Genomic DNA, 20,374 nt, shown 5'->3' with positions numbered 1-20,374 from the left:
CGTGCACTCTATTAATCCCCCTTTTTTATGGTGAAGCTTCTCATGGAGGTGAAGCAGCTGCTGTACCTCCACAATATAACAGCACAGACATGCCTGGATAGAATTCACTGCTCTTATAACAGAAACATAGTAACTAATTTGTTGCTCCGTGTGTCATGGCAGCGTTGCCCTCTTGTGGTACCTCAGAGTATAAAATATGAAATGTTTGTTGTCTGGTGTGCAGTTGCAGCAGGCGATGCCTCAGAAACATAAACATGATTTGTTTTGTGTGTGTGTGTGTGTGTGTGTGTGTGTGTGTGTGTGTGTGTGTGTGTGTGTGTGTGTGTGTGTGTGTGTGTGTGTGTGTGTGTGTGTGTGTGTTTCGTTCGTCGTCATAAAATATGAGAATGTTTTCATAGCTCCGGCATGATGTCATTTCCAGGAAGAAAAAAAAATTGGGTACAAAGAAAGAATGGTCATTTCCATAATGTCAGTATAAAGGTTAAACCCTGTGTCCTCTGCTGATTCAGAGGGGAAACAGTAAAATGAAATGTATCAATGCAATCATTGGACCAGTCTGCCTGGCAGTTGCTCCTGCAGCCAAAACATATTGGAGTGTGTGATTGTGACATGAACACAAAGAATTTTCTGTGTGTCAAACACTTCCCGGCAGCAACAGACCCAAGATTCCTCGATGGCAGACGCGGGTATTTTTAGACTCGACACATGATTGTTTTCTCTGCTTCACAGCTCATCTCATTATAATCGGTGATGTGATCGAGGGCTTGAGAGAAGCTATCAGCTTATCCCCACAGAGGAAGCTGTTGGGATTATTGTAGAGGAATTCATTCAGGTAGCACTCCAAAGGAATATTTCATATCAATATTTCACAGGATGAACAGATGGTTTGGTTCCAAAATCTCAGAGAGCGGGGAGATGGGGGGATTTACAAAAGAACAAATATTTTACTGAAATCATATTCCTCCTCTGGCTTTATAATCCTTGATAGTTTGACTGTTGGGAGCTGCTGCCTGGTACAGACTATATAATTCCTGCCTCTAGGGGGCAGTCAACCAAAACATAACTGACAGAAGACGTATCTTGATGACATCATGACGTAGCGCGGGATTTTGGGATAATTTACCCGTGTGACCAGATTTAACTAGATTTAAATCATGGTCGTGGGTGAGGTGATGTTTTAAAATTGCATTCACGTTTCGCTCCTTCCCGTCATGCTATTTGAGTTTCATGAAATAGTCACAAGTGAGCTAGCTAACATGAAGTTAGCTTGCTAGCATTGCCAGTGGATCAGTGAGGGCTTCTCTCGCTGTAAATGAGTGACAAATGAAATCTGTTAGCGGCCCAATGCTACCAAATGTAACCGTGTGGTCAAAAGTGGTCTTTGACGCAGCCAGTTATATTCCATTTTGTGTTTATAATCATGTTCATCATTTCGCAATGCGCCCTCTACTGGACAGGCAGATTCATGGCCACCAGTATTTGGAGACCGTAGTGACGCAGGTGGGATTTAAGATTACAGGCCAACCCGGAAGTTGGTGTCGACGTGGGCTCACTTGACCAAAAGCTCATAGCATTTTTTTTTTTACATTGAATTTAGGATTGTTGGAAGTTGCGTCAGTTTCACAAGTTTGTGAGACGTACATAAACGTTCTCAGAAATCAAAGAAAATGAACACCCAATTTTTTTACAAGTTTTGAGGAATATATTCAACCGTCTGGAAGCTAATGCTATGCTGTCAACGTGCTACACCGCGGGCCGCACCACTTCAGTTCATTTTGTAAGGTAGGACAAATTCCACATTTTAAAAAAGGAAAAAAAAAGCATCGCAACTCCCGCTGTTTACACTCGGCGTTTTTGTGATTTTGATCAGATTTATTGTGCTGTTGTAAATAGGAACAGAGCACCGGGATAGCAACACAAGACTGAGCCGGTGATGATTATCTCCTCACTGTCAGGCTGATCTTCTTCTCCCATAACTAGTTTGTGTTGTCATCCCGATTCACGGGACGTTATCTTCTCTCTCTGTGCAAGTGAGAGAGATCTGTGCCGTTTCACTCTTTCATTAACTCAATCAATCAACGCTGGGGCCCCGCCCCTCCTCGCACATGCGCAGTTCAGCCCAGGGAGCTGTCCATGTCAGTCGGTGCTGGAGTGTTTTCGCAGCAGCTGCTTCTTCTCCCCCCTCCTCCCCGGTTCTCCGACACAGACGGGAGCGATGGAGGAAGAGTTAAAATGCCCCGTTTGCGGGTCCCTCTTCAAGGACCCCATTTTACTGCCGTGCTCCCACAATGTCTGCCTGGCGTGTGCCCGGAACATCACCGTCCAGACGCCGGAGGGGGAGACCCCGGTGCAGAGCCGAGCTTCGGGCAGCTCGGACTACGACTACCTGGACATGGACAAGATGAGCCTGTACAGTGAGACGGACAGCGGTTATGGGTCCTACACACCGTGCCAGCTCAAGTCCCCAAACGGGGTCCGGGTGTTTCCTCCGACCATCCCTCACCGGCACTGCTCCCTCACCTGCCCGCTGTGCCACCGGAGCGTCTCCCTGGATGAGAGGGGTCTGCGGGGTTTCCCTCGGAACCGGCTGCTGGAGGCCATCGTGACGCGGTACCAACAGAACCGCTCCGCTACTACCACCTCCTCCTCTTCCTCCACCTCCTCCTCCTCCTCCTCCTCCAACGCGGTGAAGTGCCAGCTGTGTGACCGAAACCCCGTGGACGCGGCGGTGATGTGCGAGCAGTGCGACGTCTTTTACTGCAACGCTTGCCAGCAGCGGTGCCACCCGTCCCGCGGTCCGCTCGCCAAGCACCGCCTGGTGCCGCCGCCGAATCAATCGGCGGCTGGAGGAGCGGCCGGCGGTGGGCAGGCGCCCCCGGTTACCGCACGGAAACCGGCCACCTGCGTGGATCACGAAGCGGAAAACTTCAGCATGTACTGCTGCACCTGCAAGGCTCCGGTGTGCATGAAGTGTCTGGAGGAGGGAAAACACGCCAAGCACGACGTGAAGCCCCTGGCCGTGATGTGGAAACAACACAAGGTGAGTGAGGTGCCGTTCAACAGCTCATAATTCTGATGTTTACCTGCCAAGCCTTGCGTACATCCCTGGGAACTAAAAGCTTCACACCAACTTTTTGTGAAATTATTATTAAGCCCTCTCTCCCCGGTGATGCAGAGGGACCTGAGACACACAGTTTCCAGCTAGTTAGCTTAGCACAATGAGTGTAAATGGATGGGAAGTGTTAGCGTACCTCTGTGTTGCCCTGCTGAGATTCCCCAGATTTGTAGTTCCTCCTCTTTGTGGTTTGGTTCTAAAAAACAGGTTCAGAATCTTGGGGTGTCCAGCGGTAATCCTCCTCATGCTCCCAGCAAAGTTGGCCGTGATCAGTCGCAGCAGTCGCTCTTTTAGTCGTCAGTAAAAGTTTTGATTTGTTGACTGTATTTTGTTTTGTTTTGTTTTTTTTGCTGCTGCATCAAATCACGGTGCTGGCGTGGGTGAGGCGTTCAGGGTACGTGTCTGATTCTGTCCGTTCCATCGTTACTTAAAAGTGAATGTTATTTAATGCAGGAGTGTATTTGATCAATTTTGTCAGACTTGTGCTAACACTTCCCATCAATTAACATTGTTTGTGCTAAGCTAACTAGCGTGGGGCTCAGCTCCCTTTTGCAGCGTAGAGGAGAGAAGAGTCTCCAACTTGCTGTTGGTTCTGGGGACGTTCAGAGTTTTCCTTTAAACTAACTAAGTAACTCTGAAGGCATGAGGAAGGTAAATCGCTCTCGAGAGCTGATTGTGCATCGTTGAATATACTTTACTTGGAGTCAGTTACAAATTGGTGCCTGTATATTTGGGATTCACTCTTTAAATAATCACCGTGGGCGTAAAAACCCAAGTGAGTGACTGCAAGTGTGAGTCATCACCTGAGTAGGTCACACAGCGTCGTCTCTGCCCGTCGCGGATCAGGTTGCATCTCTTCAGATTGTCTGGACACAAACTGCCCAGAAAAGTGTGAATCAAAGTGGATTCTGAAAGTCCGGAACTTTGACGTTAACTCTTGCCTAGTTACAGGTGATGAAAGCTTGTGTTCTGGTTGGCCACTGATATATTCAGATACGTTCAACTGACGGTCCGAGTTGTTATTTTGTTTACTCATCTTTTATTCTTCTATTCATGCAGCAGAGGTCTACAAGGGCATCTTGTTTAAGATGATTTAAACTGATTTTTGACAAGAAGATAATTGATTTCCTCGTACGATTTATTTGCGGATGTTGGTGGAGAGGTCGCGCGTGGTGCAGACATGTGTAGCTGAGGTTATGCATAACACACACTTGTGAAATTATTGTGCATCCAGTCTACACTCTGAATTCGAGTAAAACCTGGTGACAGCCTGGTGTTTGGCCGTGCGGCTCTCTTCCCTCCCGTGCCTAATGTCTCCCGGCTTTTTCATTATAGGGTGATTGAAGTGATTTATGGTTGAATTCATTGTTTAATAACGGGTTCATTAATTTAAAAAGATCAGTGTGCTGCAGGGTTGGGGTCGATCGAAGTTCACCCCCCTCAGCTTACAGCCCCGTCTGACTTTGCTTTTAAAAGTTAACAGATGGTTTTTGATAAATGGATATTTTTGGAATATTATGATTTTGAAAACAATTTTCCCATCTTCATTATTCCAGCTGGTGCAGAATACGGATGACGGCTGGCGTTGATGTTTTGTTGCTTCAAGTCCAGTGCTGGGATTGGAGGGTTCTTCTCAGCCTTAACCAGAAGCTGTAAAGTCACAAAGTATATTCAGCTTTTCAAGCTGAATTTAAGCTTAAAATTGCGATATGTAAACCCTCAAATCGCCCTTTTCTACGTGGTACATTAGCGTCTTCAATAAAAAGGTCCTGTTAGAACACAAACTCTGCTCTCTTTAGCGCTGTTGGACAACTGTGATCAACTCGCCTGGCAAAAATTAGCCTAAAATTCAGGCTGCAGGGCGTGAAGACCCTGTAAATAGTTAGGAATGTCGCGTTTACTACCTGCTTTCTGATTTATGACGTTAAAACTAGTTTGCTGCATCATAGAAATATTTGAGCTGTTGGTAAGGAAAATGGAATTAGTCCGAGTGGAGTGGGTACCTGGAAAGTCCTCATCAAAGTGTATTAAGTCCCAGAGGAGAGCTTGTGGCTCCTGGTACTTTGACGCTTGTGTCCTGATTAAAACTGTAAGCAGCCATGATCGGACCCCGGCACACCCATCCTCGTCAGAGTGTGGCGCTGTTCCGTCAAGCAGGAGGGACTTAAAACTGGATCATATTTGGATTTTGCGTGCACTGTGCTGCACTCTGGTATAAATATAACTTCCTGCACCCTCTAGGCGGCGCTAGAGAGCACACTTACCACAAATGATGTTAGCGTACATCATGTGAAGAAGTACAAGTGTGCGATATGGGAAAAAGTCTGACCAGGTGGAGTCCAGTTGCAACAGTTTCCTCATGTCAAGGAACCTCTCAGTCGTCCATCAAAGTGTAGAAAAACATGTCATTTCCTGTTGCCACCAGGTGGCGCTATGACTAATCTACCTGAAACTGTCATGGATTCTTCCTTGACCTGTTCTAAAACGCTCCAACAAGTTTGGTGAGAATCAGCCTCACAGTTTTGGCACCGTCCACGCAAACACCACACGAGCTCCGCGGCGCAGGCAACAACGTTCCAGTGGGAAACGTCTGTGGCTGCAGGGGCTTGAGGTGTCTGAGTTTGGACAAACAACTTCTTTAATCCGACCACTTTGTGTGTCTATTCCCCCATCGGACCGCCGTCGCCGCTGTCTTCACACCCAGACTTGCTAAGTGCAAATTAAAAGCCACTTCTGTCTGTCTTCTAAATGGGTCATTGGGACTAATCTCCGTCTCCGTTTCTGTGTGATTGGAAGCCTCCAGTCATGCATTCATCATTTAGCAGACACACATTTTTGCCTCCTTTACCTCCTTTCCAGCATTTGCTCAACATCCACCTCCACTATCTCTCTCTCTCCTTCACTTCTCCTCCATCTCTGTCTCTTAACTGCTCCTCGTCATTCACCCCTCCTTCCTCGCGCCCAGCTTGCATCTTCCCCTCCATCACCCAGTTCCATAAATGGACCGTGAAAATCCCATCAGAGGACAGGAGTGAGAGGGCGTTGATAAGTAATGAGCGGCGTATGAATAAGAGAACGCCGCCACTTAGTTAATATGGTGTCCTTCATGTTGAGGGAGATTGATGATTGGCTGAGTGCCTCTCTCTCTCTCTCTCTCTCTCTCTCTCTCTCTCGTACAGGCCATGCGCATGGCCTTTGTTGCAGAGCAGAAATGGCTGTTTAGTTTCAGTCAGGTGTGCAGCGCTCTCTTCTTGTTGTTTTTTATTTCAGTTTCAGTGGGAGTTGTTGCATCCTGCTACATTCATTCTCCCTCTTCTCCTCGTCCAGCAACAGGAGGCTAGCTAGCCACAGAGGGGCTGAATCATGAGGCACCGATTGATTCATTGATTGGAAGATTGATCCGTCCCTCCTGACTAATTGCTCAGCCCATATGGGGCCACATCAACACACAAATTCCACAAACTGATGACAAAGATATTTCCCAAACAGAAATGCTCAGTTTTTAAGGTTTAATGGGGTTTTAGAAACTAGGCATGTCAGAGTTCTTAAACTCTTGTTTGACTTCGGTCATATATGGACCCCACATTTGGCGGAAGATGTAGTGAGGCACGATTGCCCTCGGGGGTGTGCGTTATCCTCATTATTTCCACTTAAGTGATGCGGTCAGGAATGAGTCACTAGTGCAGAGTTCCTGAAGCCCACCCTGGTTCTGCTTTTATTGATCATCTCAGTCAGCTGGCTAAGAGGAACACCCTCTTGACTTAGCAACAAGAACGTTAGCTCGTCCCAGCTCCAGGTGCTGATCAGTGACACGCTAAACTGCTCTGCGAGCTTCAGTGTGAAGTTCTCTTTTTTTCCCCCCAAACTTAAAAAAAAAATTGTGGAGCGATTTAGCCAGTTGACTCTTAACTTCACCTGCATTCGTAAGCTGGTGTGTGTGTGTGTGTGTGTGTGTGTGTGTGTGTGTGTTCAACTTTTGCACTTGTTGCAATATGATAGAAAATGTCTTGTACTGTATGGGGGTGCAGCTAGAGCAGAGAGTGGTTGAGATTTTTTGCTCTTTGTGTGTGTGTGTGTGTGTGTGTGTGTGTGTGTGTGTGTTCAGTTGTCAGTTGGACTCTGATGGACTGACTGACTCTTAAGGGGTCGCTTGGTGTTATGTTCTGCTAGTCAGTTGGTTGCTATGCCTTTTACAGTGGTCACAAATGTAGTAGAGTGTGTGTGTGTGTGTGTGTGTGTGTGTGTGTGTGTGTGTGTGTGTGTGTGTGTGTGTTGATGATGAGTAACACTCTCATGTGGCTAAACACACCTCCAGTTGTCAGTTGAATCCCTCAGGGAGTGAACATGAAGGAGCTCCGTGTGTGTGTGTGTGTTTGTGTGAGACTATGCCTTTGCATATGCATCAATCAGTGTGATTGTGTGTATTTTGTGCCTTTATGAGCCGACGTGTTTTTGTTTAAGGCTTTACAAATCCCTGTAATTGAAAATCCACTAATGCAAAGAGATGTCAAGGAACGATATTATGATCACGGTTGTGTTTGTAGTAATCATGGAGCTGCCTGGAGGGTGACTATCCCGCTGCTGCACAGAGGGACTCACACACACACACACACACACACACACACACACACACACACTCACAGGCCATAAATATGCAGAAATGAAGCGGCTGAACTTCGCTGAGGGAATGTAGAGGAAGACACACTGATCCAGTTTCCTCTGATCAGTCAGGCTGAAAACACACTGTCTATTTAAAGCGCACACACATATGTGTGTCCTCACGTGCATCAGTGTGTGTGTGTGTGTGTGTGTGTGTGGGATGTCGCTCAGTCCAGCATAGAACAGCACGCTCCCAAGCTGCTCTGAGTTAAATATTGAAAACCACAATTGCAGAGTGGCAGCCTCTGCTGCTGCGTGCGCTCCAGTTTTTGCAGGGTCATCTTCACTCATGACCTCTGTCTCAGCACCTGAGAAATCTCTGCTCTCCGTACAGAGGCGCATGCTAGTTTTTACATGGAAACTGGAAAAGGCAGACAGGAAGTATTAGTCATGTGATCGGTTGAGCCCTCTGTCTGTCTCGTTATTTCGATCAACCAAGTCACTTAGAAGCCAAAGCCAGGAGTTATAGACTTGCCTTGCATGGTCACTTCAGAGCTGCATCAGAAAAACGTTGTGGATTCATGTAAAATAACCACAAAATTGGCAAATCTTTTTATTGAACCTTTAGAGATTCTTGTCATGTATTGAAAGGCCTCTGCTGCTCCTCTCGTGTGCGCCTCGTGTTTCACAGATACTCTTGTCCTATAATAACAGCAAAATACCAGTTTTACAGGGAGATTTTATACTCCGGTATACTCAAGTCTTTATCTTGTTGATTCTGGGCTCCTGGTGTAAAATACCGTCTTTATTCTTGAGAGTGGTGCCTGGAGAGAGCAGTCAGCCCGCCTTTGTCTCTGTCTCAAGTCTGTGGGCTATAAAACACACACACCGACCACTTACGCCAAAGAGCCACGCAGCCTCGTCGGTACTGCACTCAGGTACTCAGGTGTAGTCGTTGTGCCTCCATGCTGACTGACTTTCAGCTGTGGATTGGAGGAGCTGGCGCTCTGTAACAGAGATATTTTACTACATCCTTTTGGGATTAACAGATGTGCAGCATTTCACTTCCAAGCCCCTTCAACTTGGCTGCTGAAACAAAACGTGGTTTAATGTGTCTGCCTCTCCTGTAAAGTATTTTTTTTTATTTTTCTCCTGTATGTTAGGAATATCTCCTCCTTTGCCCTGGTGGATTGTTCAAATATCTGTTGCCTCCCAGACAAGTGGCATCATTAGAGGCTGAGAAATGATGCAGCGTGTGTTTGCTGCACCAAACTTTAATTGCTCCCTGGATATTTTCTGCTGCATCTCTCCTCACACTTGCTTCTGTCACCTGGTTTTATGTTTCTTCTACTGGGATTTTGTGTTCCGCTGCTTTCGTTGGCGCTCTCTCATTTAGTGTGTTTGGATTCTCCTTCGTCCCTCCATGTTTTAGGATTTGCATCCTTGTTAATCATCAGCTCCGACGGTAGTTTATCTTCCTTTCTGGTCAGCCCACAGGCCTCATTCAAGGTGATCTAGAGAGGGTAAGGAGGGAATTTGTTTGGGTTCCATGCATTGTTGCACGTGAGCTGCAACGACTTAATGTTTAACTAAATGAGACGATTTCCTTGAGCTGAAACTGGAGCATTAACCTTTTCTGGCCTTGATTTGAATTTGGGAAAAACAAGGCGGCTGTTCCATTTAGCACATGCTGCTCGTTAAGCTCCGGAGCAAACAGAATAATTGAAGGCGGCTCAGATTATCTCTTTGCGCCCATCTGAATTTTAGCAGCCGGATGGATTAGAGGACAATATTCAGGGTTTTTTTATTGAAAAAAAGACCTGAAATTGTGGCGAGAAGTGGCAGTACTATGAACAGACTTACTAGTTGGCACTGTTCAATACTCCCTCCCAGACTGAAGTCTCACGGTTGCAGGGGGGCTCACAGTTCCTTGTAGTGGTCTGATTTAGGCCGGTATGCTTCAGACACTGTTTAATGTCACATTAGCTGATCACAATAGTTGGATCTGTACTGTATGAGATGTGATAAATCAAGTGTGTTAGGTTGGTCGCTCTTACTCAGAGAAACGTCTACAAGACAGATGCTTCTCCCTCGTTAGGATTCAGAATTCCGAATTGCCGCACGAAGATCAGCTTGAAATCTTAATGTGGTATCAAGTGTGTTAGTGGGAAGGAGAGAAAGCAGATGGTCTGTGAGTGTGTGTGACTGCCGCCATGAAGATTTGGTCATTGGTGTAGTAGCACAACTGCCATCAACACAATCAGAGGTGGGAGGACGACGGGTGTGTTTCTCCAGAGAAACATTACAGGCTGAAACCGAGAGGAACTCTTACATGTGGCAATCATCAACAGAAACTGGAAAGATGATGGAAGGAAAGAGGCCATCAGAATGTTTGAGGCACTCGTACTTGTAGGTCCATGTAACCCAGATTGGGAATTTCTGAACAAACAAACCAAGCTGAAGTAACTGTGACCCAACTCATTTCCGATAGAACAACATTAAACACCGCGTCATCAATGCGTTCCCATGTTTGCGTCTCGGCTGTGAACGGATCCTGGAGAACTGAGCTGACGACTCTGAGAGTTGAGCTCTATCAAACTGAATAGTGGATGTATCAGCAGAACTTTAGATTCTGCCTTAAAAACATCAGCTAAGATGAGTGATGGAGTCGGTGATCGCGTATGACTCCTGTCAGGGTGTTTGGATCGTCTCCAGATATATTTTGAATAATTAACTGGATAATTCTCTGGCAGATGGCAGGAAGATTCCTCTCACTCCAGACATGCGTGCATCATCCGGAATTGACAGAAAACACTTTGTCATGCTTGTGTTTCTTCCGACAGAAGCCTGAGAAAACGTTAGGACATGCGTGTTCCTGTCAAGCCTTGCTTGCCATGAACGTGACGTGAGGAAAATTTCTCCACTGATGCTGCACTCTGTTGGATTTGAGTTTGGTTCTGTCTGATGGTGACAGTCTGACATCAACTTCACAACTTGTGTCCTTGCGGGAAGTTTCTAAATGAGCTCTTCACCTTGTTAGGGTAGAGCAGGAGCGAGATTGCGTGTGTAATAAACCTCCGTGTAATGTCTTTTAATATCTAATATGTCCTTTGAAATGAAATTCAGCACCCGCGGCCGTATTACAGCAAATTACTACGATGTTGTCAGCGAAAATAGGTGCTTTCATGTCTCTGAGCCGGTGTTAGTGAGGCAATGATTGCAGGAGGGTAGCGGGCTTGACTAACCTCCTTCCAGACGGCGAGCATGACAGGTCAGCCTAACTCCTGTGTTACCTGGGGTCTTACAACACAGGAACACACAAACCTGTGACATCCTGACAGACTAAACCCCAAATTAGTGACATGCCTGAACCTCTATAATCCCGTCTGTGACCTCGGCAGGCTGCGGCGCACGTTAGACCACAATCTCTGCCGTGCAGTCTGAGCCGTGAGGCTACCTGCTGTCCACCACCACCTCTGATATTTAGTTGCTGGACCTTTATCTGCATGCTTCCGGCTCAGGAATACTTTTTTTATTTCTGATATTTTCATTCTGTGGTGCCTTGATTCTCGAGCATAAACCTCCCTGGCGTTGGTTTGCTCTGATGGGTAATGTTACCTCAGGGTGAGGTGAGGGTGTGCGTGATGTCCTGACTTCTCGAATATCCAACAAAAGAATCTGGATGTGCTTGTCACAGGCCCTGTAACACAACTAGCAGTTTGATTAACAGCTCTGACGCAAACTCTGTCTGTTATTAAAATGTTTATTGACATATTTTCATCTGATGGATGTGTGACACAACAGCAATTATTACAAATATTAGCTGCAAGGAAACAAGTGTATGCAGTATGTAATCCTGAAATTTTTGGTCTCGAGAGGTGTCTTATCACACACGCAAATACACACACACACGTGCATGCGACACAGAGTAACTCCAGGCTGTGCTGCTGGACGTTGAATGTAGGTTAATGCACACTCTGCTGCACTTCCTCTCCTCTGGCCAGCAGACATGCTCGGCAGGAAACACTCCCGCTGTGTGTGTGTGTGTGTGTGTGTGTGTGTGTAGTCTGCCCATTATAGTACAGAGTGCGTGTGTGTGAGTATTTGTGGTAACAAAGTGATGCCAGACCTCTGCCGAGTGTGGACATCCCAGAGAGGAACAGTGAGCAGTGGAACCGAGCGCTGCTGCTGCTGCTGCTGCTGCTGCTGCCGCCGCCGCCGCCGCCGCCGCCGCCGCCGCCGCCGCCGCCGCCGCTCATCGTCATTTATTAAAAGAAGCTGTAACTTAAGCTGCAGCTTGCATTTATGCATTTAACTGTGGTGTTACAGGGAAGGAACGGTGAATAATACTTGGACACACAGCAAAGCTCAGTGCCATGATTGCTTGGGATTGATTTATCATCCCCAACAGGACATACATGCACTTGTTATATGACAATTACGCCGTCAGCATCTACCTACCCCCTGCATTTATTAATATGGAAGATGTTCAGATCAATTATTGATTAGAACGGCCATTCTTTGCTCTGCAGCGCTTTTGTTGCCTGGCTCTCTGTCTTCAGAAGCAAACCCCCCACACATGAAGAACTGAGTGATAAAACAATGCTCCCTCCCTTCTCCCTGAGCTGCTGCTGGTCCTGCGCTGGCACAGTTTATCAGAGAGGACTGGGGAGGAATCTGTTTCTGGGGGGGTGCTCATCTTAGAAAGCAGCACTGGTGCCAGCTGAAGTAGATTTTTTTTCTCTCTGGCATTATGTAATTTAACCAAGATTTATACCCTCACTGTGCTCTCCCTCCCTCTCTGAGTAAGTATGAACCACACCACTGTTCTCTGGCTACAGCAATGTGGTATTGATGGTAGTGATGACCATAATCACACCAAAACAATCGGAATTGGCATCTTTACTAGTGCTAGCAGTCTGGGTGTGCTCACTCCATTAGCTTTTGCTTTCTCTGAAGAATGGAAGGAGGAGATATCTCATGCTTTACCACTGCAGAGACATCCCAGCTGGTGGCTGGCAGACCTAGCCACTTCCCATGCTAGCGAGGCCTCGCCACTGGTGACGATCCGCCACCAAGAATAGTCTTATAAGGGTGAAATGAAGTCGAGGTTGTCCGCTGGCTACATTTGTAGTGGTTAAACACGATGGGGAATTAGAGATGTGAAGTCCAATGAGCGGCGTCAGCTAATTTAGCAGGCCGTGCCACTAGCGAGCAGCTCACACAGCCACAACAGCTTAGGGCAGCAAATTGTAGTTTCCATTTAGATAAAACGACGACAGCCCAAAGGTTTAAAAAGGTACATTCTCACCCAAGACATGCTTCAAATATTCATAAACAGTCATAACAGAGGAGCAACAGCAGCAGCAACACTACTACTCTCCATTTGCCTGGAAAATATCAGTGGATTCCCGTTCTGGAGGAGCGAATAAACACACGTTATTCTGCAGCCAAACTCGAGGGAGTGGCCGATGTTTCCAACCATCAAATGTTTATATTATTCATGCATTTATGATTCATTAAGGTCAGGCACACACTGTAAATATGTAGCCTTTTGGGTGCTGACCCACGAGACCAAGTTGGCAAAACAATATCTGCAGTGGTGTGTAGCTTCCATTCTTGCACAGCTGCAGCTGCCACGTTTAATCACTGAACCTCAAATGTTGCATATATAAAGAACATTACAGCATAAATATTGATGATTTACATATAGATGGTGAACAAGCTTTGTAGAGCAGCTCTAATGCATGAAAGCTTTTGTCCCCAGGGTTTAAATTTATTATTTCCTCTGCGTGCTAGTTTAATCGTTACACTGTGTTGGTCGACCACCATGAATGAGATCTCCCATCATCACCTGGACTGTCACAAAATCCTCCGCTGACACTTTCAAACGCTTTGATGTGGAACGGAGATGAAAACGTACAGATTAGCTTGTTGTAGCAACGACAACATCCGTGTGCTGTAGCGTTCATGGTTCCCGAAGGGTTCCTTTGTCAAGAAGCCCGCACCCACTTAAAGGGAAAGTTCACCTGCAGCTGAAAATGCCGTCATCGTCTGCAACTACAACCCTGCTGGAGTTTCATAGAAAAAGGTGATGCAGTCGTCTCCCGAACAACTGGAGAGATTAAACAGTTATAAAACTCTAAAATGCCTCCATGCTGCTTGTCTGAAGTAATCTGAGCGTCCCGGAGCCTCAACTTGCCAAGTCGTTTAGAAAGCCATCCCTGACGCCATGTTTAGCCGCCCGTGGCGTCATGGCTGGGCGCTCCAGGCTACAGTGGGAGCAGGGAGGCTAAAAACATGGCGGCAGGCTCGGTGTTTTGTTTGCTGTGTGAAGTTTTCTTTATTGGTTCATGCTGGAATAATTAGCTTCAACTAGTATAGCTGGTGAGTAGCAGTTCAGCGTCATGGCTGTGTAACTGAGCAGCAGAGGATGGTGACGTAGCTGAGGGCAGGGAGGGAGGGGGAGGTCGGCTGTGACCTCCACCAGATGTGAAGCACTCATACTGTAACCCAGCCGGCTGATTAGGAGGACGCGAGACTGATGGCTCTGGTGGCGTGCAGCTTACTGTGTACGTCAAGTTAGGTTCCAAAATGACTCACATTGTTGCTTGATTTACAGAGTTGACACTAAGCGACACACGTTTGAGGACTGTTTGATTAACGTCTGCTTAGCAACAGATGAGGCGTTTTTTTTTTTGTTGGCCAACCAGGAACGTTAGCTTCACCGTGAGTTTCCACTTGCCAATGGAACCTGTGCGTTAAATTTTGGATTATTGCCATAAATATACTCGGTAGCCAGTTTATGAGATTTAAATTCACCGGATATGAAGAGACCCGTGGCGTGGTCACATGCTCAACTCGTGATGGTGAGTGATTACCACGATTATTGGCTGCTATGGCCATCACTACGATCACGTCATCCATCACATACATACACTGGGTTTTTCCACCATAAAGCAGCTCCGCCGTGGTTCGTCGTCATCAGAAGGTGACACACTCCTAAACCTTGTGTGTGAATTTGACTGCGTCGGGTGGTTGGTATCTGGCTTAAGCGCTAAATAAATGCAGCCCACTCACCATTTAGTGCTGGAATACGTGAGTCATCACCTCTTTGCCTTGTACGTTGAATAAGGACCATAAAACAAATCAAAACGGTTTAATTCCATGGAAGGAGAATTTATTTAAGCTGGTGTGTATTTGTGCTGCTCTCCAGCGGGAGAATGAGCCGGACGGCTTTGTAGCCATTGTTTGGTCCAGGCTACGGGCCAAGAAATGAGAGGAGTGGATTTGATGGAGCAGCATTGATTTCAGCTCCTCCGACCGTTCACGTTGTTTCTTTTGCACTTTGGGTTCACGCGCGTAGGTCTTAGTTCCTCCAATATAAAAGCAGGCTACATGTCAGAACCAATCAAAGCCTTCCTTCTAATAGGGAATACGAGTTGGGGGGGGGGGATTAAATCAGATATGAGAGGATGGAGAGAGTCTTATAAATGCAAATGAGGAGAAATAAAATAGGGGGGGGGGTGAAGGAGCCCCTCCCCCTGGTTCTCTAGATGTCTCCTTGGTAACATTTTGACAAGGTCAACATCACCATCACGCGTTGGGAGGCTGACAGCCAAACATATAAGCTGTGCTATTGTTCTCCTGTGGTCCACAGTGACGACAGCCCCCCCCCCCACACACACACACACACACACACACACACAGAGAAATCCTCTCTTTATGATCGCTCGCTGTTGCTCCACACAACCGCTAAAGTTTCCAAAACACAGAGCCATCTGGAGAGAGACTGATGGTTTGAAAATTCACTTTTGGCAAACGCAAACCAAAACACTGGTTTGGTCGTTTGGAGCTTGCAGGCCAGTGTTGAGTTACCAGCGTGGTGCCTCAGTTACAGCTGCATGTTTGCATGAGCAGACCGGATAGTGGCGGTCTTTCTGGCAGGGACCTGAATGTGAGGTATGGATGAGGTCATATATTGTTACCACCGGTGCAGTCGTCAGATTTGTCAGAAACCCTTGAAATAAAAAGAATGACGTGTTTTCAGGGTGAAACAACCGATTTGTTTGTCTGTCTTTCTGTGTTTCTGCATGGTTTCCCCGCCGTCGTTTGGCGAAGCAGAACTGAACATTTGACTTCAATACTTTACTCTCACGAGAGAGCGTCCAGGCGGTGACTTTTAAGGACTTTAACTACAATTTCCAATTATATTAATGGCTCTTTTGTTGAATCTACACCGGGAAGGCCAATGGTCATGAACTCATCTATCACTCCTGGGGTCTCCCTGGTTGCCCCCCCCCCCCCCCCCCACTGCGATTTGTTGAGTTGAAACATCTCAGTAAACCAACACAGCTGCACCACCATGAATGTCACTGGTCTCTCTGAATGTCAGCGACTGAATAAACGGTCCTGCATCCATAGTGGCCATAAGAAGATAATGAGGTAACGGCGCTGGTCGTCTCAGAGAGGAGTGCTGGGGGGGCAAAAAAAAACGACAGTCCTGTTTGAAGGAGCATTAAAGGGTGAGAAAGGTCAAGGCGAGGAGAACAAGAGAAACAAAGGAGTGAGGCGATGAGGTTTGAGAGCGCTGCGTCCGGCTCTGACGTGAATCGGCTCCATGTTTGTTTGCTTTTTGTTTTTTTTCTGTGTTTCTGCGCTTCTCTGTTGTTTCACATCTCCTCAGCGGCTCGTCAACCACGGGTCCTCTTCCTCCTGGGCACGCTTGTCACATTTCAACACTGGTGCACACAGTTTTACTGGGGTCTACTGCTGGTTGACGCATCTAGACCGCTGCCAAATATAGACCTGGGGATTGTTCCAGCGAGCTCGGCGTGGAAAAGAAAACCTCCCAAAAAAATAAAACCCTCACAATTCCACACAATACTTGTGTATTTCTACTTCTTATCAGATCTGTTACAGAGGAAACCAGCTGCTCCTTCTGTACCAAACCAGCGGAGTCTTGACTACGCAAAGACGTGTCTCCACTGCTGTGTCAATTCTTTTGCTCCAGGATGTAATTATACACCCCCCCCCCAAAAAAAAAAAGAAGCTCTAATTGCTAAAATTATTTATTTTGTTTCAGGTCTGAAATATTTGAAAAAAAAATCTCACTGTGATTATTTTGATTTATAAGGCGATTGTGATGTGAATAATAAGATTAGACAGCGTCGCCGTTCTTGTCGTCACTCACATTTAAATGGGAAACGATGTTAAATGATGGCAATGTGTTTTTTACCACCCCAATGCTTTATTTTCACACACGTTAGTCAAATATATTCTTTAACATATTAGCAGTCTGACTATTTTATTCTTATTTTCACTATTTTGCTTCATTTTCTCATATTAAAACATACTATATTCTTGGGAAAACAATAATACTAGGTCAAAATCCAGTCCACCTAATGAGAAGGACTCTAGTATCCCAGGTCAGAAACAATCAATTCGTGAATGAAACGAGTGTAAATGAAGGCGGCGGCGCAGGAGGAGGAGGCGGCGGCGGCGGCAGTAGTAGTCAGCTGGGTGGATGTAGTACAGAACTTTGACCAGATGAGAAACGCTGCAGTTGAATGAGTTAAGAGCCGCAGACTACAAATAAAAGATGAGGCAGGAAAGCTCTCATATGGCACATCCCTCATCCCCTCGTTAGCATCTTGGCATGAACACACACACACACACACACACACACACACACACACACACACACACAGCCAGACAGCTTGCTGGGCCAGATGGCCTCATGGTGAGGGAAGAGTGAGAAGCTTCACAGAAGGGTTGGTTTGATTTGTGAACCACGAACTGACCCCTCCTCCTGACTCCGGACTGCACGTGCATAGAAGATGGACGGGGATAAGATAACTGTGTGTGTGTGTGTGTGTGTGTGTGTGTGTGTGGTGGGGGTGGAGCATTCGTTCTGGAGATGTGGGGAGGGGATTATCTGCGCAGTGTTTGTCTGCACTGAGAGATTTTATTTCAAACATATCTACAGGAGTTTTGCTGGGACTTTGTTTAACTTGATTTGTTGGGTCAAAGGTCAAGACCCAGTATTAGGGCTTGGGGTCGGGTTTAAGTCCTGCTTAAAATCACTTGTGAAGGTCAGTGGCAGGGTAGAGGGCAAGGGAATGCTTAAGAATGAATAAATGAAAGTGTGTGTGTGTGTGTTTGTGTGTGGAGAAGAAGAGGAGCAGGTGGTAAATGTGGGTGTGGCGACAGCAGCGCAGATTCATCACAGCCGCGTGTGTGTGTGTGTGTGTGTGTGTGTGTGTGTGTAAAACAGTGTGTATTTCCTTTGTCCTGTCAGCTCTTATTTACCACCAACTGAAACCTTTTGGTCAGTCCTCATTTCCCTAAGCTCTCGAGGGTAAACGCCGATGATGAGACGAAGCAACGAGTGATTGAGCAACGTGGGTTTATTTATGCGCTCTTGTCCGCTCGCTCACTCGCTCGCTCCGTGTGGGATCAGAGCCAGTCACGCGCACACACACTGAATACTCCGAAATGGCAATATTCCAAAATGGATCAGGGTGGTGGAAACTGTACTTTCTGATTGGATTCTCAGAAATTCGCCTGTCTAAACTTCCATTTCTTGGGGAAGTGTGAGATATCAGCTCATCCAAAGCACGTCCTATGTGGGATTAATTGATATAAATATACATGCCATACCAAGCCTTTATATGCCATCATTAAATAAAAGAGACCGAGGCTGAAATTCCGCCTTTTATTTATCCTCATTCGGTAAAGGAATTTAATTTCGGTATATAATGAGGACTTAATGTGGCTCTCAATTATTTCGGGGTTAAACGTTTAACCGGGCCGTGTTTGCAGCAGCTGCAGGACCCTGATATGCTGTCCTTTGACGGCCCGCCGCTCCTCGCCTTTCGAGACGCATATTAAGAGGACATAAAAGTAAAATTGATACTTTAACCCTCGCCTTCTGTTGCTCTCTGAAAACGCCACTCTGAACTTTTCCCAGCAGAGCTTCTTATCTAGATTGCGCTTCATTTTCTGGCAACTAAAACTCGGTTGTATCGAATCGATGAGACATGTGAAAACAGACCTGTTGAAAGTGATGCTGCGCATTTGGAAGCTCATTAATAAGTGTCGCCTATGGCTGCTGTATGCAAATGAGGTGGTGAATTGGGGGTAGTGCTCCATTAAGCTACGTGGCGACGATCAGAGCCCGTCAAGAGTCATTAGTCTCAGGTCTCCCAACACTCGCTGGTACAATATTTGCTGCTCTGAGAGCTCAACTCTTCACCTCCAGCTAAACTGACGTCTTTGTTTCAGTCCTGTCCAATATTGCGTTTAATTCTACTTTCTTAGATTTCAAGCCCCCTTTTTTGTTTTGTTCAGTCCAGGAAATGATCTCAGATGAATGTGTTTATGGGCTCAGTATGAGTCTAATCTAGATTTTAAACAAATAATCCCTATTATCAGAACCCTGCAAAGACTAAGCCGATAAGAGGGGGTACCAGGGAAGTTGTTGCGGGCTCAGGCTGGATAATCTGAGCATTCATGGAGAAGGGTCTTTTGAGTTAAATGATTACGTAACTGATGTCTGCCTCTGTTTTTGGAGAACCGCCGTGTGCTGTTGGCATCGCGTCTAAGTGGTTGTTCTTAGGGTTCGTAGGCAACAAGCTAATTGCTAACAGGTACGATTTGACGTCTGTCATTTTCAGAAATTGCTTTTGGAAGGCAATTATCTTTTGCCTCGCTGTCTCCTGAAGATTGCAGTGGATTTTTATGTCTTTCATTTAATTTCTCAACTTTAAGAATCGTATCTGGGACACAATCAAATGGATTATGTAGCTTTTATTGCTCTTCGTCAACTAAAAATTTTGTTAAAAGGGTTTGGAAAGTTCCCATCTTCTTGATGTTTTTCAAACGTGGGTGTGTGTGTGTGTGTGTGTGTGTGTGTGTGTGTGTGTGTGTGTGTGTGTGTGTGCGCGCGCGCGCGTGTGCACGTTTGTGTGCATCGTCTTTTTGTGTTTCCCTGCAGTGCCAGATTTCCCAGGCCCTCAACGGTGTCTCCGACAAAGCTAAGGATGCGAAGGAGTTCCTGGTTCAACTCAAGAACATGCTGCAGCAGATCCAGGTGACCACCCGGAACACACACACCTGATACAATAACTGCAACACACACACCTGATACAATAACTGCAACACACACACCTGATACAATAACTGCAACACACACACCTGATACAATAACTGCAACACACACACCTGATACAATAACTGCAACACACACACCTGATACAATAACTGCAACACACACACCTGATACAATAACTGCAACACACACACCTGATACAATAACTGCAACACACACACCTGATACAATAACTGCAACACACACACACCTGATACAATAACTGCAACACACACACACCTGATACAATAACTGCAACACACACACACCTGATACAATAACTGCAACACACACACCTGATAAAATAACTGCAACACACACACACACCTGGTACAATAACTGCAACACACACACCTGATAAAATAACTGCAACACACACACACACCTGATACAATAACTGCAACACACACACACACCTGATACAATAACTGCAACACACACACACACACCTGATACAATAACTGCAACACACACACACACACACACACATGCACACCTGATACAATAAG

At 46.2% G+C, this 20,374-nt stretch overlaps 1 protein-coding gene across 3 annotated transcripts in view; it reads left to right on the top strand.

Annotated features, from left to right (window-relative positions):
• The first annotated feature begins 1,113 nt into the window (after positions 1-1,113).
• The window catches only part of trim67 (tripartite motif containing 67), a 44,145-nt gene continuing 24,884 nt past the window's right edge, over positions 1,114-20,374 (top strand). For 2 of the 3 annotated variants that reach the window (XM_086188626.1, XM_086188624.1), the window contains exons 1-3: positions 1,114-1,782; positions 1,894-3,040; positions 19,713-19,808. In XM_086188626.1, coding sequence (XP_086044752.1) covers positions 2,216-3,040; positions 19,713-19,808 — 921 coding nt within the window. In that variant the 5' untranslated portion in view covers positions 1,114-1,782; positions 1,894-2,215. Of the gene's footprint in view, positions 3,041-19,712; positions 19,809-20,374 lie in introns of all 3 variants that reach the window. The other variant, XM_086188625.1, reaches the window with a different exon arrangement.

The sequence above is a fragment of the Aulostomus chinensis genome, chromosome 20 (assembly GCF_037954235.1).
Source record: "Aulostomus chinensis isolate RoL2024-O1b breed Wild chromosome 20, RoL_Achi_v1.0, whole genome shotgun sequence".
NCBI classification, from domain to species: Eukaryota; Metazoa; Chordata; class Actinopteri; order Syngnathiformes; family Aulostomidae; genus Aulostomus; species Aulostomus chinensis.
Note: the sequence above shows the minus strand (reverse complement) of the source record. Positions and strands in the feature narration are given on the sequence as shown.